The following is a 24,436-nucleotide window of genomic DNA, read 5'->3' as shown; positions in this document are numbered from 1 at the left end:
AAAAACATGTATAGACAAAATTACATAATATATATTTAAAGATACCTTGTCTTCAGTGTTTACTGAATCATAAATTACAATGTAATCAACAGTTGGGTGTGAAAAAGGTGGCTGGCTACTAGTTTGTCTGCTACAGAAGCAGTGACACTTGTTCACACAGTCTGTCTCTAGTCCAATAACTTATGTCTGCATTCTCACTCTGAACTTACATTTGCATTCTCTTTGGTTAGAACAGTCCTTTTTCATTTATAATATTGAATTTCATTGAGTCAGCTATCTCTATTTTGGCCCCTATACCAACAATGTTGAACTTGATATTCACGATCTTATTTTTAGTAGTAGAATAATGAAAGTGTAATCCATGAAGGTGTCTTATTGAAAGTTACGATTAATACACATCAAAACACTTTTTAGTTTCTTTAAATATTTTTGTCAGTTATTCAGGAAAAATATTAAATTTGTTAGAGTTCATCTTTAAATATTAAAAAATAACACACTTTACTATAAAAAAAAACACGGATGTATATTAATTACAACTTGTGACCAAAAATAAGGGTGAAAAAGTGTTCAAGAGTTTAACATTGTTCTTATGAAGTAAATCTCATCTTTTAGGAACGATATAGGATGTATCCCATGCTTGGTGTACACAGTTTAAACAAAAAGTGATGTCATGTTCATTAATTAATTCCATTTTATTTGCTCTCAAATTGAGCTGCAGCCGTTTCAGGTTTAGAGCCGAGGTGCAGCTCAATACTAAACTACTATGGTATCATTATAAATTAGATTTACATTAGAGGTATTCCATGACATTTATTTTAAGATTTAATGGTTTTTTTACAATTCTTAATACTATTTTACCTATTGTATTGGGAAGTCAAGTAGATAAAAGAATAGTATAGATTTACCACTTTTATTAAAAATGCAGTGTACACGTTTTAGCACTTGAAATCACAGGTCATACGCGAAGACTAAAGGGTTGAGGTTGCTTGTTAAGGGTTAATCAAAGTAGGTATTTTTTGTTTAGAATTAGAAATTTTCTTTCAACACTACTCTTATTAGACAATAAAAAATCTTCAAGGGTATTATTTCTATATTTTCCAGTAAAGATGTGTTTTAGAGGGACATTACAGATTGTAAGAAGAAACTTTCTAGGTAAAATTTGAGAAGCCATTAAAATCCATAAAACTCAAACCTTCAGCTGAATAATTCTCTGGATAGCGATATGTGGTATTTTAGTTATATTATGATCTAATAAAATCTCTAGTCTGGAATCACATTACTTAGGCTACATTCCAATCATTATCTCTTAGAATTTGTAAAAGATGAATAAGATCTTGCTAACCATTCGAAAATGCTACACTTCTAAAGTGATAATCTGAGACACTAAACTCTCAGTTACTAATTACATTTAATTCATTGTGGAACATAAAAAAATCTATGACCTTCCGATAGAATATACTACAACTGCTATATATATATAGTAAAGTAAACTGTGTAACTTGATTTGCCACTGTGACACCATGAGTCTGCTGTGACAATGGCCAAACTATTGTCCACATGTGAGTTTTCAGTGGTTGGATATGCAATCATACTGCAACATGTTGTGACCTGTTCAGTTCATCATAGTTACTGTTTAGTTTTATTAAATGCATGCTTTAGAGATAGTACATATTGAGTTGACACACATTCTGACCTATGCGTGTTCTGTGTATTGTTAGTTATCCACATGAAGAACAGATCAGATTGTATATCTTGTAACATACTGTTACTATTTTTTGTATCACTGAACAATGGTATATGTCTGGAAAAATCTTGTAACCTTCCATTGTTAAACATCTCAATAGCATGGCCAATTATGACTAGAGTTTCTTGATAAAGCTAATTTAATTTTTGTTAAACTATAGTATCAGAACTGGAGCGCTAAATAGCATTATAGTTCACAAGCTTGCAAGAACAAGGAAATGTAGTGATGACCAAGGTGAAAATGACTATGTGAAGATGATGTAAATGACTACTATATCAAAAACAATATCAATTTTTGAAAGTTTAAAATTATTAATGCTCTAGCGGGCTACTTTATTAATAAACCCTGGAAAAATAAATTTTAAAAAGTAGTTTTTCGTTCTTATATAACCAAGGAATTGTAATGATTATAAAATGAAAACTTAAACAATTACAGGAATAAAATTATGTATTTAAAATATTTTGTTAATATTAAAAAAAAGAACTGTGTAGACATGATGATAATGAACTAGAATTGCTAAAAACTATAGATTCCCACAAAAAAACTTAAAAACTGCTGATTTGTGTGAATCATTGTAGTTTTCAATCACCTACACTTTAATCCTCCGTACAAGCCAAATGTCAGTTGCACATGGACACTAGACTGAGATGAACACAGTTTTCACAATAAATACTAGTAATTAAGAAAGTAAAAAAAGAATGTATACATAATTAAAAATCAATAATTTAATCAATATCCGTTACAATTTTTCTCCACCCTTATTTACAACCCTTTGACTCTTTTCTTGTTTCTTTTCTGCGATAGATTTTTTAAGACCTTTCATTTTTCTGGTTTGCAGTTTATTAACATCTTGACGGGTCATGTGAATTCTGCCCAACTTAGTTCCAAAGGCATCATGAGTCACATTCTTCACTTTTTTCACCTGTTAATAATAATAACAATGAATAAACATATATTTATAATCTTAAACAGGTTGCATATTTATAGATATATCTCAGACAGAAGGACCTGAAGCTGTTATTTATGTAATACTTTAATCATATTTCTTCCAAAATCCTTTACAAACTTGGTTAAAACAATGGATTCCAATGAACAATCACAATTAGACAATTCGGTATATAAAGAATTGGTGAATAAATACCCGATTTCATAGCTATCGTCATGTTAAGTGAGATCTATAATTTTATTTTTTTTACAGAAATGTTTAAGTATAATTTATGTAACGAGATTAAAAAATACAAATAACATTCTCAAATGTTTGAAAATGCTGAAAACAAAATTACCATAAAATAACATTTCAGTTTATCTAGAGATCATAAATATTGTATTATATATTATGAATATTTGCCAGAAATTAAAAAATTCACATTTAATATCATAACATTATTTTATATCTTTAAAACTACATATCATTAATGATAACTAAACACAATACAATTATCACATAAAAACTAAATTATCTACAAGAAAAGTAATGTAATGAAATTTTAATTGACTTTAAATTATAAAAATATCTCAACATTTATTAAAATAATTTGTTTTTGTTTGTATGGACAAATTTGTTGAATCATGCAGACTCTTAAGGGTCTACTGAAATTTTACATACTTTTTAAGAAAATTAAATTTTATTTTTAAACTAGCGGGCCCGGCGCGCTTTGCTGCGCATTTCAATAATTTTTTGCAAAAGTTGCCCGCGGCTTCGCACGCAATTTCCCGTTGAAAACAGTACACTATATTCACTTATTCTTTTTCTATCACATTCTAAACATTGCTGAGATAATTGATAGTCGTTCCATCGTGAGCCTCTTGGGCGTATTATGAAGGTATGTACCATATTCCTGCCTCTATCTAGCTGTTACCCACGGCTTCGCACGCAAATCTTAAGAACCGAAGTCCTTATATTACTTAGTAAATTTTTTTTTTACTATAATAAATTTTAGATTAAATTAGTTATATCTCCGATGCCACGATTGAGCTTGCTTTGTTGTCTCGATCGAGAGAATATGTACACACGGAGTTTTGAGAACCATACTTCTGTCAAAAAAAACAACTAAGGTTGATTTTATAACATTCTTTATATTTGTAGCCAACGTAAGATAGTAATTATGATATCTGCATTACTCTTCTGATCAAGCATGAGCATGGTTTATATTAAATAAATATTGCAGTTAAAGGTGAATTTTTACGCCAAATTTGAATTGTATTATCTGGATAGTAAAGTCTATGTTTAACAGTGATTGCAAAAACAGTTTAAACAAAATTTGTCGTTTCTCTCTTAAGCTTACTCTATGCTTTAAAACTATAAGTGTAATATATGTTTACAAAGAACAGCTGATTAAAAATTTGAAAAGACGTTAACATATGTTTGCTGCAATGCATTTCTTATGGGTATTTCTGTAACCAGTGGGGCGGAATCCTGAATCGGGAAAGGGATGGGCATAGCTTATAAACCTTCTCCGTGGAAAAATACATATACGTACAAATTTTCATCATGATCGGTCCAATAGTTCACGATTCCATAAAGGACAAACATACAAACATTCATTTTTATATATATAGATTGGCACTTGTGGACTCCATACTTGTTGGCCCTCTGCTTCAAAATAAAGCACAGCTGTTATAAAAGTAGAAAACTATTGCATTAAATTTATCTATTCCCATTCTACAATTAATAGTGTTAGAATCAAGTGCTGATGCACTGTATAAGCACACAATCTGGTTTTTCTTGAAATTGAGAGGAATTTACCCTAAGAAACAATATATCATCAGCTGCACTAATTTTGATGGAGGTCGAAATGGGAGGGTCTTAACCCTGGAACTGGCGGTCATATTTCTCTCAGTGGCAGAGTGATTTTAGTACTTCATACATTACCTTATATTTATTTTATTATTACATGTTTACTATAAAGTACAATTAATAGTGTTAGAATCAAGTGCTGATGCACTGTATAAGCACACAATCTGGTTTTTCTTGAAATTGAGAGGAATTTACCCTAAGAAACAATGTATCATCAGCTGCACTAATTTTGATGGAGGTCGAAATGGGAGGGTATTAACCCTGGAACTGGCGGTCATATTTCTCTCAGTGGCAGAGTGATTTTAGTACTTCATACATTACCTTATATTTATTTTATTATTACATGTTTACTATAAAGTACAATTAATAGTGTTAGAATCAAGTGCTGATGCACTGTATAAGCACACAATCTGGTTTTTCTTGAAATTGAGAGGAATTTACCCTAAGAAACAATATATCATCAGCTGCACTAATTTTGATGGAGGTCGAAATGGGAGGGTATTAACCCTGGAACTGGCGGTCATATTTCTCTCAGTGGCAGAGTGATTTTAGTACTTCGTACATTACCTTATATTTATTTTATTATTACATGTTTACTATAAAGTACAATTAATAGTGTTAGAATCAAGTGCTGATGCACTGTATAAGCACACAATCTGGTTTTTCTTGAAATTGAGAGGAATTTACCCTAAGAAACAATATATCATCAGCTGCACTAATTTTGATGGAGGTCGAAATGGGAGGGTATTAACCCTGGAACTGGCGGTCATATTTCTCTCAGTGGCAGAGTGATTTTAGTACTTCGTACATTACCTTATATTTATTTTATTATTACATGTTTACTATAAAGTACAATTAATAGTGTTAGAATCAAGTGCTGATGCACTGTATAAGCACACAATCTGGTTTTTCTTGAAATTGAGAGGAATTTACCCTAAGAAACAATGTATCATCAGCTGCACTAATTTTGATGGAGGTCGAAATGGGAGGGTATTAACCCTGGAACTGGCGGTCATATTTCTCTCAGTGGCAGAGTGATTTTAGTACTTCGTACATTACCTTATATTTATTTTATTATTACATGTTTACTATAAAGTACAATTAATAGTGTTAGAATCAAGTGCTGATGCACTGTATAAGCACACAATCTGGTTTTTCTTGAAATTGAGAGGAATTTACCCTAAGAAACAATATATCATCAGCTGCACTAATTTTGATGGAGGTCGAAATGGGAGGGTATTAACCCTGGAACTGGCGGTCATATTTCTCTCAGTGGCAGAGTGATTTTAAGTACTTCGTACATTACCTTATATTTATTTTATATTATTACATGTTTACTATAAAGTACAATTAATAGTGTTAGAATCAAGTGCTGATGCACTGTATAAGCACACAATCTGGTTTTTCTTGAAATTGAGAGGAATTTACCCTAAGAAACAATATATCATCAGCTGCACTAATTTTGATGGAGGTCGAAATGGGAGGGTCTTAACCCTGGAACTGGCGGTCATATTTCTCTCAGTGGCAGAGTGATTTTAGTATTTCATACATTACCTTATATTTATTTTATTATTACATGTTTACTATAAAGTACAATTAATAGTGTTAGAATCAAGTACTGATGCACTGTATAAGCACACAATCTGGTTTTTCTTGAAATTGAGAGGAATTTACCCTAAGAAACAATGTATCATCAGCTGCACTAATTTTGATGGAGGTCGAAATGGGAGGGTATTAACCCTGGAACTGGCGGTCATATTTCTCTCAGTGGCAGAGTGATTTTAGTACTTCGTACATTACCTTATATTTATTTTATTATTACATGTTTACTATAAAGTACCTATTTCATATTATATATTTCTTTATTCAGCATTGTTCAAGGAACATTTTTCACGTAATATAATTAAAACAAAAAAAATTCCTTACTCTACCTCTTCATGAAAAAAGTTTTAGAAAAAAGAAAAGTTAGTTCAAAGTTTTTGATTTGTAAAATTGTTGTTGTTAGTGATATGCAAAATCCAAAATATAAAAAAGGAAGAGCATTTAATTCTGAGTAAAAATAAAACAACATAGTTTATAAGGTATTTATTTTTACATGTGGTAAACGATACAAAAATCATACACTGACATTCGAAAGTGCTACTTACCAACAAAAGTAAGAACTTCAAAGCTCACTTGGATTTGTACAATCTTGTAACTATTAGTTTATATTAATTTTCTATTTTTTTTATTTTTTATTATATATTTTTTTAATTATGTTCTGATTGAATGTCTAATCGGAATCCTGATCGTTGCTTTTTCATGTACAACTAGTTCTCGAATGTCACTTGAACGATCGCGGAAATTACGATCCATTACGTAAACACGCACAAAAAACTTACTATTATTGTGTCATATACACAACCATCATTACAATGAACTCAAACAAACAATAAACCAGACAGAACACCATGCAGCTGACGAAATAACAATAGCCGAATGAACCAGTTGACTCATCGCTGCGCGCGCAACTAGCGCGGTACGCGGGAGAATGTAAACAAACAGTTCAGAGATTATAAAACGTATGGACGTGTAAGGAAATGAAATATTTATTAGTGTATTATTTACATAAATTGAACCTTCCTCTTTCGATTGGTATCAATACCGATACTCTTTGATCGTGTTTTAAGTACGTAATATTGAGAAATAAAAGACGTATTAAAACGCCCGATATCGGGCGCTGCCATCTAGGATGCGACTAAAACGTCCGATATCGAGCGTTTGCCAGTTCCAGGGTTAAAAGGGTTAAAGATATGAAAAAATTTGTTCTCAGATGATATTTGTTCTAGCTAGATACACATAAAACCAACTGTCTGACAGATAAATAATAGTTATACCACCATCAAGACAACCAGATAAAGAGACTTAAGGTCATCACTTTAATGGTTTGTATATGTTTAACTGTCGCTGACATTTGGTCTTAAGTGTCTCAAGCTAGGAAACATTATGATCAGTGAAAAATAGTTTAACTCTTTAGATAGCCTCCCATTTTGATATCTATCAAAATTAGCACGGCTGACCAGCAATTTTTTCTTAGGGGAAATTTCTCTATTGATTTATAGAAAAACTAGGTTGTGTGTTTATACAATGCAAATTGGCTCTTGGCTCCTAGACTATAGAACTTGAGAGTTAATAAACTTCTTCATAACCTACGCATTAGTTCTTCTTCAGCTATAAGATAAACTTTGACATTACATATTTATAAGTAAATACAACTTGCTAAGTATGAATGATAAATAAATAATATGTTATTTTAACAGGAAAATAAATAATTGGTCAAAAAGACAATGTGATAAATTACTTTCTACGAATCAATAGGATCAACAATGTTTTAAATAATAAGGAAATTAAAATTTTAAAAATTAATTTCCAATCTAGGAAATTAAAGTACTGTAATATCTTACATGTTACTGAGTCCAAAACAAAACAAGCCTGAATGGATGAGTGGTCTAAAGCGTTACTCTCGGACTCAGGAGTACACCTTGGAGTCGCGGGTTTGATTCAAGGGTCTTTGGTGTTTGGTAAAGTTGGTAGGAGGGCCCACTTTTAATTAACAGTGGTTGGTTTGGGTAGAAGTTGGTACAAGCGTGTACAAGACTCAATATACTCGTTTTGCATTTTTTGTCTTTACAAGAAATGTATACAATAGAAATATTTATTAATATTACCTTCAATGATTTAGGTCTTTTACAAGCCAACTTGAACAGGTCATCAGAGGCCAGTTTTGTTCTTCTAAGTTTGAAGTCCACAGAGGGTCCAATTTCTTCTAACTCAACTCGAGGTGTTTTACCTCCAGCTTTTTTCAAGGCAACTCTACACACACAACAGTAGTTTATTATTGAATAGTAGAAGAGTTTAGTTGATCCAGACTGGATACTTAAGCGCACCTGATCCAGAGAATTCAAGGCCACTATATCAGAACATTATAATTGTAAAATTTAAAGACTAATAACTATGAAAGCCCCTAAATTCACATGCAGGAGCTTGTGACAATACTGAGCAGCTGTTCAAAAACAGCCAGAAATATAGTTGATGATATCTTGGTGTCTGCACTGAAGAAAAAAACAGGATGGTAACGGATGTAAGTATCACTATCATAAAAATATCTGTTAAGCTTTAAAATTATTCTTTGAAAATAATAAGCATTGAACAAAAACTAAAATAAACCTTTTGCATTCATTGGGGAGTTAAATGTACATCATTGGTCTCGTATTTCCGTTCCAGTTTGTTCCTGAAATAATTTAGGTAGCAGATTTATACATTCTACCAGCTTCTTCTTATTAGAATCAAATACTTAATTTATGAACAAACACTACAATAATTATGAAATTTTATTTTTGTGAGGCCTTTCATGTTCAATGAACATATCATCAGACCCACATAACTGAAGTAAAGAGAAAGTAATAATACAAACAATTTAAAATTAAATAAAAAAATCTCATTAAAAATACAAAGAGATAAATTTTAAAGACCAGGAAGTACGTCTACTGTATGTGTAAAAATTAATATTTAATTAGATTAAAGGCAGTAACGGTGAATTTAGAAAGGTCCAGGCTCATTATTAACTAAATCATTTTGGTTCTTCTGCATAAAAATCGTTTAGTAAGCATTTAGTAATTTTTTATTTCTTTTAATAATTTTACTTGTGAAAAGCAGTGTCCAGTATGAAGTGCATGTTTCGCCATGGCCGATCTTTCCTCTTGTTGATATTTCAGACATGCTTTATGTTCCTTGACTCTCTTTTTTTATCTTCCTTTTTGTTTGGCCAATGTATTTTAAATTACAGTTGTCACAATTAATTTGATAGATTCCAAATTTTTCATCATCATCTATTTGTGAAGGAAACAGGATTTTTCCGGACATTTGCCATCGTTCAGTGAAACAAGAAATCAGTAACACTACGTTTCGAGATCTGCAATCTGATCTCTTCTTCAGGTAAAGAACTAACCTAATACATAATTACAAACTAGGTTAAAATAAACAAATCTTACCAAAGCGTTGTGGCACGCCTTAGTCAGGAATCACAACCTACATGTTGTTTGTCATATTCACTAACACTATAAACATGCACTTAATAAAAAACTAAACAAAACACTAATCATTAAAACTGAACTACGGAATACAGGTCACAATACGTCTTCACTCGTCTAATAACCACCTACGACTGACGTCTAATAACCACTCAGTCGTAGGTGGTTATTAGACGAGTGAAGACGTATTGTGACCTGTATTCCGTAGTTCAGTTTTATTGATTAGTGTTTTGTACAGTTTTTTATTAAGTGCATGTTTATAGTGTTAGTGAATATGACAAACAACATGTAGGTTGTGATTCCTGACTAAGGCGTGCCACAACGCTTTGGTAAGATTTGTTTATTTTAACCTAGTTTGTAATTATGTATTAGGTTAGTTCTTTACCTGAAGAAGAGATCAGATTGCAGATCTCGAAACGTAGTGTTACTGATTTCTTGTTTCACTGAACGATGGCAAATGTCCGGAAAAATCCTGTTTCCTTCACAATCCTTCCTTCGTCAAAAATAACCTTCAAACAAAGAATCATCTATTTTATTCTTTGGATTTCCTAATATATTTTTTAGTTTGATTTTGGAATTTGACGATACATTAATATTGGCATGATGTTTAAAACTTGTAGTAATTTCTGTAGTTTAATTGTTGCAAGAAACAGATATACATTTTCAGGTTCTTTGCGTTTAGTCTGATAGATGAGTTGTTCTGGAATTTCTTTCAATAATTTTCTTATTCTTTTTTATCATGTTATCAATCATTTCAGTTTTGTAGCCATTAAATAATGCAATTTCTATAATTTTCTTTATTTCTTTTTTATCATTTTCCATTGATAAAGGGGTATGTAAGAGCCTGTCGATTAAACTGTGACAAGCTGCTCTTTTTTGTGAAGGAGGATGAAATTAATCAAATGGGATAAATCTGTTGTTTTGTGTTGATTTTCCATATATATCAAATTCAAAATGGCCAGTTGTATTTTTTGTAATTAATAAATCTAGAAATGGGAGTTGATTGTTATGTTCTATTTCAAAAGTGAATTTTATCGAAGGGTAGAACGAGTTGAGAGAATAAAATCTTGAAGATTCTGTTTCTTGTCAAAAACAGCAAAAATATCATCTATGTATCGCTTCCAGATTTTTGGAAAATAATTCATTGTTTCTTTTGCATGAGTTTCAGATTTACTGAGAAATTTGTGTGCAATAAAACATGAAAGAGGATTTCCCATTTACCACAACACTGTGTGTAATATTTGTCTTGAAATTTAAACATTATTTTGGGACATGCTAATATTGACTAAATTAATGTATTTGTTAATTGTAAATTAATGTGCGATTTAAGTCTAAATTTGTTTGTTTTATTACTTTACTTTTATTTCAGTTATGCGGGTCTGATGGTGTGTTCATAGAACATGAAAGGCCTCACACAAAAAAATATTTCATAATTATTGGAGTGTTTGTTCATAAATTAAAAAGCACATTTATGTTCTTTTCGAAATGGAGTCACTTTGGAATTATTTTACTACTATTATATATTAAAATAACGCTAGGTTTTGCTCCAAACAATATACTGGCCAAACGCCTACATTATTTAAGAACTCACATAACAGGGCATAGGTTTGACATTATTTCCATTAAGACAAAGAGAAACCATTGGCAAGACATTGTCTTAAACACAATCAAGACAAATAAATACCACCATATCCTGATAAAAATTACACAGATTAAAAAAAGCACACGGAGCAAGCTCATAAATTTATGTTGAAGGCAAAACATCCATTTGGACTAAATTTAAGATAATCGTTCTTAATTGTCCCTAGATTCAAAATTTGTTAAGAGAACATTAGTACCATTTCATCCTTTATTTACTTAAACCTATGCACTCGAAGGCAGTATTTATAATTTGTCCTTGGAGCTCTAATGGCCAGCTCTACTGGCTGCCACCATTTTGTTGGAAGCGGGGGATTAGTTTTTGCCGTAATGTTATCTCAGCTCATATGTCTAGCTGTACTGGCTAAGACATAATACGTCCACAGCTCGTAAGGCCAGCACCACTGGCCACTAAACTTAGTAATTATTTTTTAATATTACCTTTCTTTTATAATGAACTAGCGGGCCCGGCGCGCTTTGCTGCGCATTTCAATAATTTTTTTGCAAAAGTTGCCCGCGGCTTCGCACGCAATTTCCCGTTGAAAACAGTACACTATATTCACTTATTCTTTTTCTATCACATTCTAAACATTGCTGAGATAATTGATAGTCGTTCCATCGTGAGCCTCTTGGGCGTATTATGAAGGTATGTACCATATTCATGCCTCTATCTAGCTGTTACCCACGGCTTCGCACGCAAATCTTAAGAACCGAAGTCCTTATATTACTTAGTAAATTTTTTTTTTACTATAATAAATTTTAGATTAAATTAGTTATATCTCCGATGCCACGATTGAGCTTGCTTTGTTGTCTCGATCGAGAGAATATGTACACACGGAGTTTTGAGAACCATACTTCTGTCAAAAAAAACAACTAAGGTTGATTTTATAACATTCTTTATATTTGTAGCCAACGTAAGATAGTAATTATGATATCTGCATTACTCTTCTGATCAAGCATGAGCATGGTTTATATTAAATAAATATTGCAGTTAAAGGTGAATTTTTACGTCAAATTTGAATTGTATTATCTGGATTAGTAAAGTCTATGTTTAACAGTGATTGCAAAAACAGTTTAAACAAAATTTGTCGTTTCTCTTAAGCTTACTCTATGCTTTAAAACTATAAGTGTAATATATGTTTACAAAGAACAGCTGATTAAAAATTTGAAAAGACGTTAACATATGTTTGCTGCAATGCATTTCTTATGGGTATTTCTGTAACCAGTGGGGCGGAATCCTGAATCGGGAAAGGGATGGGCATAGCTTATAAACCTTCTCCGTGGAAAAATACATATACGTACAAATTTTCATCATGATCGGTCCAATAGTTCACGATTCCATAAAGGACAAACATTCATTTTTATATATATATAGATGGTGAGTGCTGAAATCTATTGAGCAGCTTTTGAATTAAACAACCAAGCCTTCATTTCAATTGTTTTAGCCCCAAAGCTCAGTGTAGGCAGTAAGGTTAAGTATGTACTTTAGTGAACAACATTTCAGTGTGTTTGTGCTTTACTATGTTATATTTCATGTTGCCAATAAGATGTAACATGTATTTTCTTTGTAAATAGTAAAAATGTTAGTAATAGTGTTTATTGTTAGGACACTTCAGTAAAAAAATGTTAAACAATAGATGATCATTTACGATCTGATAAAGTAAGAGACATATTGTTTGAATCTGACATTCATGATGATTGTTCGGTTCATGAGAGTGACATAGAATCCAATATAGGAGAAGACTTTGACAATAAACTACGAGCTGAGTTAGGTGACGATTACGAATGATACAGATAAGACGATTTAGTAATATCTCCAATTACAGAAGCTGAAAGTCTTGAGGAGGACTCTTTCGATCCAATACAAGAATAATTAGACAAAGTAGGTGAGGATGTAGAAACTGATGAATTATTATGGAGACAATGGAATACAATGATAACCTGCTGTCTGAAATCGTCACTAGTACCTGGTTTAAATCTTCAACAGTTTTATATATTTATATACATAAAACAGAATTTATTAGGTGTTTTGTGTGTGTGTGTGTGTGTGTGTGTGTGTGTGTGTGTGCGCGCGCACCAAAAAACACCTAATAAATTCTGTTGTTTTTTTACATTTTTAAGTATTTTATTGCAATTGATCCTAGATTTTTATCTAAAAGGATCAAAAATAAAAGGATGATGGATGTGTAATGTGAATAGCTAACATCAATATAGTATGTGCTGATGATGATATTTTTGTTTGATAAGAATTAACTGAATTGAAGGTATTTTTATTTCAAAATCAATCAAAGAGAAGAATCTACGGCATAATCAGATTTTGTACAGCAAAATCATACCACTAAACAATAAAGTTTATCAATACTTTGACCGATTGTTGTCAACGTATTTTGTTTTAGTGGCTAATACCACTATCTGAGAGTGAAACTCTTTCTCTTTCTATTGCTGTAACAGAATTCTAAGGCCAAAACCTAGGTTTTGTGAAAAACTATTCTATAAATGCTTACAAATTGTAGAGTACACGACAAAAGTGTCCTATATAGAATTTATAAACATCAATAAGATATTTTCATTTTACAAACATTATCCAGTACAAAAGTCATCAGCTCTAAGAATAGACACAATAGTATTATGTTATGGCCACAGCCATAAGAAATAATATATCATGTTATGGATTATCAACGTAGCTGACTGTTAAATATTGTATGTGTTATGTTTCTTGTCTCATCCATTACTTTCTCTCTGTGTCACACCCAAGTAGGTAGCTTGAAAACATTACTTTTTTACTGCTCATTTATTATTGGGCCAATAATAAAAAAAAATATATATATTTCCCCCCTAACAAAGTAGACTGTTGATATCCCAACCAAGAAAAATCATCAGAAGTTCTATCCCATTCAGTTTAATTTACAAACTTATTTCCTGCCATTTATATTTGCTGCAGGCCTTTTATAGTTGACAAAATTTTGAAATAAACTGTTTTGAATGTCAGGAACATTCTAGTTTTGCACTTATCTAGGATTGAAAAGAAAATTAAACTATAAAATATTAAAATAACTTATTTAAAAACAAATTATAAGACTTTAACTGTATAAAATAGGAAATTTGATAAAAAATATATTTAAAACAACAAACCTGTAACTTCTTAAATACACTTTATCTTCATCGGCAGTGAACATGATTACATGCTCCAGGCCTTGCAGTCTGATGGCATTTACAGTCTCCCTCTGGAGAAAATCCACCAAAAGATTCTGAAGCCTTTTCAAATCAGAATTTTGGTCAAACTGCGGTCCAGCAAACAATAAACAAGGTTTTATTCCAAGAGATATTTTTTCTGAAGTAAATTCAGATAACCCCTTGTAACTTTCTATCCCCATTTCAATCATGTCCAGTAATGTGTCATCGTACATTCTACCTGAAATTCAAAAAAGTTAATATACTTAATTACAAATTCACATTTCACACACATACAAGCATATTCATAATTATATGTCATATAATGAGCTGCCATTATGTACTACGTTGAGATAGAAAGCTCTAGTTTCTACTAATATTCTTGTATCATGACCTTTCAAATGTGGTGTCACTAAATGGGTCTTTTCATTTAAGGTGTCCCGAGTTCCATCCCTCCATCTTTATCTATCAAAAATCAAAACAGAGTGTATCCATACTTTTAACTCACACTGCATAACACTTGACTCATTAGCAAAATGAACACAGAATTGTAAAAAAATATTATAAAATAGAATATAACATGATGTAATAAATAGCTTGAGCAGAAAATGTTATAATACACCCACTCATGATGCATACTGAAAAGTAATCTGATGAGTTTGGTAGTGGTGATGGACGAGCGGTGTAAGATAAACACTTTGGATCTGACCTAGACTTAGCACAGGTTCACATCCTGTCTGTAACCATAGAACTTAATTTCAGTACCTTCACCCTTTTACTCTCTCCCTTATTCTATTTGATCCCCATACAGGCCAGTGGCACATGAGAACGGGCAGAATAAAGCTTAAAAGAGGATCAGCCTCTATTAAAAAATAACAGAAAAAGGAATACCTGGATAGAATACAAAACCTGCCAATTAATTCTCTACCGTTAGAACAACAGAATATCAAAAACATAAGTCAACTAAACTTGAAGAACTATTGCATAAACCAATAACATAAATTAACTCACTCAAGTACACATTACTAAATTTACATTAAAACACTAGAACACAAACAACATAAGTCAAACACCATTTAGCAACATTACACATTTGCTACAAATGACATTAATCTATTGTTAAAGCTATGAGTCTTGGGCTTTAATATATATATATATATATATATATATATATATATATATATACACCATTAAATTTGTATAGGTGGCAATAGCCTAATTTAATTTCAATAAACATTGAAACACAAAAAGTATTTGCTCCGCCGGGACTCGAACCCGGATCTCTCACTTGCCGGGTGAATGTGCTACCATTACACCGCAGAGCACTCACTTTTTACGATTCAATTATTTTGTATTTGGCCATTTCTTTCACATATGTGTTTAAATAACCAAACTAACATATGATCGGAAGACCAAATACCTGTCAACTGACTTTTATATACCATTAAATTTGTATAAGTGGCAATAGCCTAATTTAATTTCAATAAACATTGAATCACAATATTAAAATAAAATATTACAATATTATATATATATATATATATATATATATATATATATATATATATATATATTGTAATATTTATACAATGTGTTTACAAAAGGATGTCACAAACTTCTGTGGCTGATAGTACTCATCATTTCAAACAAAAAATGTCTCATTTAGCCACTAGCCACCATTTTGTATTTAAAAAAATATTTGCTTTAAACAGGGGATGAAAATATTTTTATCCTCTAAAAAATCCACAAAGTATTTTAATAAATATGGTGAAGGTTGTACATTGACATCTCAATCCATGTGGAATATATCCAGGTGTATCAGGAATTCATTTACACCCTGAGATGTAAGGAGTTATTTACTCATAACTTTTGCTAGGAACGCCAGAGAGATGTGTTCTTCATGTCACTGTATTTCCATTGAATGTAGCATTAAAATGACTCGTCACAAGATGGGGTTGAAATTTGTGTTTTCAAAGTCTAAAGAGTTCTGGAATGAGACAGTGGCTTGTGGATTAAAATACATCGAATGAGATTGAATTCTCATTATGACAGAGTAAATCATATCCAGGTAACAGCACAAGTGTTTTCTTTGCCTTTATAAATAAAGAATTTTTCATTTTATTTCAAAAACAGGGTCATATGTTTGCAAACAGATGTAATGAATGTCATAGTTACAGAAAGTCCAAAAACGTAATTAATAAAGAAGAAAAATCACCTAATCTACTCATATACCATCAAAATATAAAATAATATGAAATTTCAGAAATTCTAAGAAAAATGTAATGTCTCAACAAGCAAATTTACTTACCTAAGACTATATTGTGTGGTCGCTTCTTATTGTGTGATGCAAATGCAAATAAGGAGGCATTGTACTTTTTTGTGAAACCCTCTAAAGGTGTAATGTTCTCAAAGGGTAGAATATCATTTTTTTGGTTCAATTGTACCCCATCTGGTTTCTTCAGTTGGTACTGTAAAAACAATGATAAAGAAATAAATATATATATTTGTAAATAAAAGAAAGTACGTTTACCAACAATATATATTAAACATGAAATATCCACTGAATATTGTTTTTGCCTTATGAAGTTTTGTACTTGATTTAAATTTTAGATTGGCTTCCTAAGAAATAGGCTTTAGTATGTATGTTTTGTTAATTTTACAACACAAAAGACACAAACTGTATAGAAATATGAAACTTGAAACATGCGTTTCTCAAGTACACTAAAACCCAATGCTGCAGTGCAAATCGACAAATATGCATTCCCAATGATACCCGTATTGGAAATCTTACACTTCCTGTCTTATTGCAGCAAGACAAGGTAGGTTCCAGAGATGGAGATTTCTCCCCCAATTTTTTATATTTTAAAGAGGCAAGTCAAGGAAGATTTTTTTAATAGAACCAACACATTTGTTAACCAAATACTTAAAAATAGCAGCAAGAGAAATGATAATAATTCGATCAGACTTTATTGAACTAATAGGCAGAATAGGCTTTTCCAAAAAGTAAGAATGGAATATGGTTAAAAAAATATTAGTTACTTCTGGGCAGCAACAAAACCGACCTCGAGGTAGGCCAAGAATTAACTCTAAGAATATAAATTACAATGTTCAAGCCCTAACAGCTTTAGTTTTCATGGAAATCAAAATTAAATTCACCAAAAACATTGTGAGTTTCATGCTCTTAGGCCCCAATCTGTTGTATTTTAACTACTCCTGTTCCAGAAAAATCTGAGATCCCACACAGTTTAGTAACTTTATTTTCGGAAAGTTAACTCTTCTGAGCAGATGATTTATAAGCTGAATAAATTTAATTGAATTATCTTAGATTTACAATCAATTCCAAATTTGAATTTAAATTATAACATTATTTACTATTAATAACCAATGTCTTAATGATATTGAGTGGTATTAGTTTATCTTAATATCACTCGTAAATGAATACACATTTTTCAATATTCATTTTATTCTTGCGGGGCCTTTTGGAATCAATGTTACATTCATTTGTGAAATTGCCTGATGATGGAATCATTGATTCCGAAAGGCCTCACAAGAACAAAATTAATATTGGAAAATGTGCATTCATTTACAAGTGATATTAAATTAAACTTTTTCCTATGCTTCAAGATTTTTCAATCTCTGTAAGGTTATTTAATTGTACTTACCAAATCTCTTAAACAGTTCCTAGAGATGTCACTGGTATTCTTCCCTTTTATAAACAAACACTGCTTGGTATTCTCAATCAGTTTTGGTTCTCTGTTGACAAGAGCTTTCTTTCCCTTGTGTGTAATAGGTTTTCTAAAATATAATTCAACAAAATAATCTATATAAATTATGAGATAAGTTTTTATTTTAGTACAATTAGTTATGGTTAACATGAATACGTACCTGTAGTAAAACTATACATTAACACAAAATGTGATCTTCAAAAAACAGATAAATTTTAAACTATACAACCATTAGACTGAAACTATAGGAAACATTCAGTTTTAAATTTAACTACTCCTTTCAGGGTGGAGTTGTCAAAGTAGGCCTACCTCACTAAAATTTGCCACAAAAAAATTAAAATACAGCTATTTTCAAATGTTGTACACATTAATATTTGAATCTTTGAATATGTTATTAAATATACCTTGGTGATTTTGGTTAACTAACAAAACATATTATGAGCTTAAAAAGGCTTAGTAGATAAAATTTAATACAAAATTTTTTTTAACGGAGTCTCAAGTTTAGTGTATTGTACATGTAACACCTTTGAAATAAAAACCAAAAATACTTCAAATCACAAAAGAAACATCTAAAATATATTTAAATTATATCAAAGAATGGTTTGACAAAAAGTTCTGATAAATTGCTGTTTACCCTTCAAGTGCTATAACTGTTTAGGAGTGCTAGGTGATTTTCATACTTATTACTTGGTTTCTAAGATAAGATTATGACCTCAATGGAGCTTTGACACATTCAAATGATACAAGAATCTTAACATTGAACCTAACCTAACAAAGTAATAAAATCAATAACAAGGAGTAAAAGAGGGGTAATAATCCAATGTACTATAAAGACACATATCATCGCTCCTAGATTTCATGGAGCCAATTTTCTCCAAAAGAATTTTTTAGATAAGCATGAACTGAAAGAGCGTATTTCCTGTCACCTCTTTGAAATTAAGAAGTTTTCTTTGATAACAATGAAATTATCAGGAATGAAGGAGACATGTAGCCTACATTATGGTTGGATGACAGCTATGTTTCAGAAAAAGCACCAATGATGGAAAGTAGTGCCTATCAGCTAATTATAGAAAACTGTAATCGGATTACATTCAAAATTCTGTTATTGAATTTAATATAAAATGTGATAATTTAATTTTATCACATTTATAGCCTTCTCCAATGATTCTTATAATCCACACTTGTAGTTCTCATGGAGCATACTTTGGAATTGACTCAACCTGTGGGCGGGTAGACTTTAATAAGCGGCCTACACTCGTTATTCGATTGCTATTATCAAATGGTTAAATTGTTTTTATCCAAAGAAATAATTCAATGTTACAATTTATTTAAATTAGCATATGATTTCAACTTATTAGTTATAGGAATTTTAATGTAAATAATAAAAAACAAGAAGTAACTAATATTTTGAGACTTTGAAAACTGTGTTGAATATGAGGAAAACCTGTGAGATATTTCTAAGAAGTGAAGAAATTTGTTTAAATGGCTTCAACATGTAGGTTTGGCTCCTGGTAACATATGGGGAGATTTCTTTCCTCCATTTTACAAAAGCAGTTACTCATTGAAATCAAGATGGGCAAGTTATAAATATTGTAAGGTTTCTTTGATATCCAAGTCTATGCTGTAGTTGTTTTGTAATGTTATTGATAAATTTAAGTTTTTAAACTTGTAATGTACAAAATTCTTCTTGTTACAGTAATTTATTATAACTTTCTGTTATTGTGTAAGATTTTTAGATATCGAAGTTGGGTAATATATCGAATTGTTCAATAATAGTAATAGAAAAAAGAGTGTAGGCTGCTTATTAAAGTCTCCCCCTTTGGGCAATTGTACAATAAGATAATCAAATACGTGTGTATGATGTTTGCTGATTGTCCCATGATTAAGAGAGCGTAATACTTTACATCGAATAATAATGATAATTAATGTAAAATTTAATAATGAACAATTTTGTCATTAGTAAAATACTTACCGTAATTGTCAATCATACTTTGAATATTATAACTTCTACTACTCTCCTCCTGAATAAACCATACATAAATTTAGAGTGTGGTGATCATAAATAACAATGATTTTAATATTAACTATCATGTAGCTGTTATATTTGTGTACTTTACTCCTCGTTATTTATGTTTCAACATTTCTCACAATCTGCACTCAATAGCATATCTGAGCGTTATGTGATCAGAATGTCTAATATCTTCAACTATGTTAAAAGTTATGTAAACATGTGTTGATTTTTTAATTAACCACTTTAACCATTGGTATCAATTTACAATAACGTGACCATGGAAAGGTATGTTTCATTTTTTTTTCCTGAAAAACTACAATTTTTCCTGAAAACAATAGTGAAGAAAAAATTCGTCGGCAACGAAAATCAAAGGAGTTACGATTTTTTGAAATCCTCTGAAAACTCTGTTTTTGACAGTACCTCTGGCAATTTTATTGAAATGATGACGTTAATCCTGTCAACGATGCCTGCCCGCTGCGCAGTGCTGCGCACTGCTTGCTCTTTTAGAAAAAAAAATTAAACTCGAGCTTGCAAAAGTCGAATCCCAGATCACGTGATTGCCCTGATCCTTACCCTCCAAGTGTTGTTCGACAAAATTTTGTCGGTTATTTTCCATTCTTAATCCAATAATGCCCGAAAAGGCATAAATATAATACAATGATATACTTTCCCCCCAGTTTATATGCACCTGTGATAATAATAGCCTACTTGGCTATAAATGCCCAAACCCATGAAAAAAAAAAGTCCATTTTTCATGGTCACGGTATTGTAATAAATACCTAAACCATTAACCACTTATCACGGTAAATTCTTGTGATAGGTAATAACGAAATAATAAATAATAAAGTTCAGGAGGATGAAGGCTCTAAGTATTTAATACGAAAATAATGATTTGCCCCTCTAGCCAATAATTTCACATTTACATGATTTTAACTACCTACAAATTTCATTTTGTACCAGATTACAGCATAAACTACACTACAAATACAGCAAGTACAGGCCCACATGTATGGTAATTGAGTTAAAAAATAAAAATTTTCATATGATATTAAACAATAATAATTTAAATAATGTCTTAATAACAAATTTTTCATTATATCTCTTCTAAACAGCTAACTGTCCAATTTACCATGCCGTTTCCAACCACACATAAGAAATAGGTTAAGTCTGGCAAGTGGTAATATAGGATATATAATTATAAGAATACGTCTAATATCTTACGCCAAAGCTATACTCACACAATCCTCTGCATAACTGAAGACATTTTTATTTTAAAAGTATTTATTAAGACTGTAAATGAAAATCTCACAGCACTAAATACATAACCTCAAAATTCGAATAACCCTACCTCCACTTATAAGCCACTATTCAAAATAGAAGGCTTTGTTGGCGTCATGAAACCACTAGGTGCACTGCCATGTGGTTTCTTCTATGGATGTGGATATGACAGGAGTTGTGTAATATTCAATACAAAGTGCAACATTATAAATAGATACATAGGTGAAGTAAGCATATATACATTTTTAAAGTAAACATATAATAATTGTATTACATAAATGTCCTATCACTTTAATGTAGGTCAAAGACGTAGGGAAAGATTCTAAGAATGGGTATCATGGAAAGCAGGAAGTTAGAAAAGAAAATACCTACTTATCTGTAACCCATCATACGTTCCAAAATGAGGTGGGGCTATGGATGGACTGAACAAATCCATCAATGACAACATACATGTTTTCATTTAATAATACATTACATACATGTGATACATGTTTTCATGTAATAAATTAGTATTACGTATCCTCCTTTTATGGTTCTATTTATTATTTCTAAAAAATCTAATAATTTTAACATAAATGTCAAAGGCCTATGTTTTCAAAGTATTTATAATATCTTGATTAAACTGATTTAAAGTTATTTGAAGGCAATTATTTCTAAAGTATTCATAATAAGGACCACAGCATTAATAAAATGTTATATTGTTATTTTTATTTTTATTTATTTTATACTGTTCTTTATTCTTCTCCATGTGTATAATCTAAACAAAGCGAAGTCAAATAAAGTTTGTATGTTATAACTTCTAAATGGTATATCCACGGCATATTTTAAATCTCTTTATATTAACTAATATGTACATCTTAATACTCTTGAACAATGTACATAAGTACCATTTCTTTTGAATATTTTATACCTTTCTACTTTAGCGGACTAAAAAAGAATAATGTTCCTTTTCGCAATATTTTTTTGTTTGAATACTTATCAAAACTCTTTTATTAGGATTGTCAAATCTAAAAAATCCATTGTGGGTGGCCTATTTTGCAAATCTATCAACTTTCTTATTACCGTTAATACCTATAAGAGCCATCCGTGGTCCTCTGGAAAACTATATTTTTGTCAAAAATGTATACTCTAAGTTATAGTCTTATATTAAAGCTTAGGTCAGTTAGATATTTGCTATACTGTAGATTTTCGATAGCTTTAATGGCTAATTAGTAACTACACCACAGTATAAAAGAGTTCTTCTAAATTAGAATTAGAATGTTCTAAATTATTAACAAAATTTAATACTTTTGAATAGTATAATAGTTCTGCTATGAAGTTAGAACATACCGAGCTGAGTTTGAACATACGTCCTCGATCGTAGTTCAGTTCAGGAAACACCATCCGAGTGTTGAGTTAAACAATGTTAGCATGGTTACACTGAAATTGTAAACTAAATATATTTGCTCTATTTTTTTTACTCTCTTTTGTACTTTATCGTGGCGTTCAGCTATGCGGCTTGGGAGTAAAATGAAATCATGTAATCATGTGTACAAGATTGGACTTCCTCGGGACTTTTCTAAGAAAAATTGATTTGTGTTATTAATTAAGTATCCATAATAACAGTAACTTCGAATAAAATTTGGTATTATGATCTACGGTCATATTGATGTCTGACTGGATTTTTAATTGTTATTTCCATCCAACCATATCGGGAGAACCCACGATCGGTTCGGTGGTCAGACAGGAGTTCATGAATGCAGGTTCTGACTTTCGACGTTATGTCGAGAGCGAGTGGGTTTGTGTGCTGAATCGTATATAAGCAGCTGTCATTAGCAATATTTTAAAATCATTACCAACTTATTTATGTAATCAATATGCTTCTTCTTTAAATAGTTTTTATTCGTGGCAATTTAAAAGGATAACAGGATTTCAACCATTTTCCATCCTTATATTTTATTTAACATAAATCTTTATTAAGATCCATATATCTTATTAAATGATTTATCTTAGGGGGGGGGGGCGAGTAGAGGCATCCTGGAAAAGATTCTGTGTGGCAAAAGAAGACACAAAGAGATATTTGTTTCGTATAGAGGAGTTTAAAAACCTAGGAATACTCATTGTTCCATTTCTATAATTCTAGAATGTGTGGTATACGTGAGGCGTTTACATTAAGCATGCAATTCTACGAGGTGGTCTCTTAATTGTATGCACACTGACATGTACAATGTTTGCGGGGTTCATTGGACATAAGGATATATAACATGTAAAAGTAGTGTGAGTAAATGTTATACCTTTAGTTACTGGTATTTGTGGGCAATCCTGTTGCATCATATGTGGTAAATATGCTGTCAGCCTGTAATCAGAAGTGGGGCCAAGTCCCTTCGAACTATATTGCAGAGTTATATGCCATATATAAAGCAGTGACGTATATGTCTAATATTGATTACTCAAATATTTTCATATACTCAGATTCACAATCTGTTTTTAAGTGTAATAACTAATGCCAATGTGACTATTGAGAGTACTTAACTTGTAATACAAATATTCTTTGAATTAAATTAGCGTGATAAAACATTATCAATAATTAGGAATAACGGGAAAAGAAAGGGCTGAGAAAATACCCAGGGAGGCTATCTTAAACGGAGGTGATATAAATTATTTTACATTTTTAAATGACATATCTCGGTGATTATAGTCATTTGCATATTTTGGTTTTTCAAATTTTCTACTCAATAAATTATATGTGGTAAATATGTGTAGAATAGGATTTTGCCATGCCGAAGTTAATACGTTTATTTGCCACAAAAAGTTGTCTTTATTTTGTTGTATCTAAGCTGCACAGGAAGAGACAATTGAACATGTTATTATTACATTCATGTTTAATACAGGCCCTAATATCAGTAGACTGTAGTGTATTTAAGGAAATAATTGTTTTTTTAGATCGGTTAAATACAGTAATGTAAATCAAATATACGAACACAAAGATTTATGTCATCCTGTCTTGGTTTCTTCAACCATGAA

At 31.0% G+C, this 24,436-nt stretch overlaps 1 protein-coding gene across 1 annotated transcript; it reads right to left on the bottom strand.

Moving 5' to 3' along the window:
* Positions 1–2,447: 2,447 nt before the first annotated feature.
* LOC124360284 (ribosome production factor 2 homolog) lies at positions 2,448–21,548 on the bottom strand. Its single transcript, XM_046813786.1, has 6 exons — positions 21,394–21,548; positions 18,082–18,214; positions 16,728–16,887; positions 14,381–14,660; positions 8,249–8,393; positions 2,448–2,666 (listed from the first exon to the last, which is right to left on the bottom strand). Exons 1-6 carry the CDS (start codon positions 21,417–21,419, stop codon positions 2,484–2,486), a joined length of 927 nt encoding a protein of 308 aa, XP_046669742.1. The 5' UTR covers positions 21,420–21,548; the 3' UTR covers positions 2,448–2,483.
* Between the last annotated feature and the right edge of the window lie 2,888 nt (positions 21,549–24,436).

Source organism: Homalodisca vitripennis, chromosome 4, assembly GCF_021130785.1.
Source record: "Homalodisca vitripennis isolate AUS2020 chromosome 4, UT_GWSS_2.1, whole genome shotgun sequence".
NCBI lineage: Eukaryota > Metazoa > Arthropoda > Insecta > Hemiptera > Cicadellidae > Homalodisca > Homalodisca vitripennis.
This window is presented reverse-complemented; position numbering and strand designations above follow the sequence as displayed.

Excerpts from the sequence above, each read along its gene's own strand:
- LOC124360284 (XM_046813786.1), bottom strand. The coding sequence starts at position 21,419 with ATGTCTTCAGTTATGCAGAGGATTGT. Across the intron at positions 18,215-21,393 it reads TCAGTTATGCAGAGGATTGT|AAAACCTATTACACACAAGG; the intron begins GTGAGTATAGCT and ends ATTATATTTTAG. Across the intron at positions 2,667-8,248 it reads AAAGACCTAAATCATTGAAG|GTGAAAAAAGTGAAGAATGT; the intron begins GTAATATTAATA and ends TATTATTAACAG.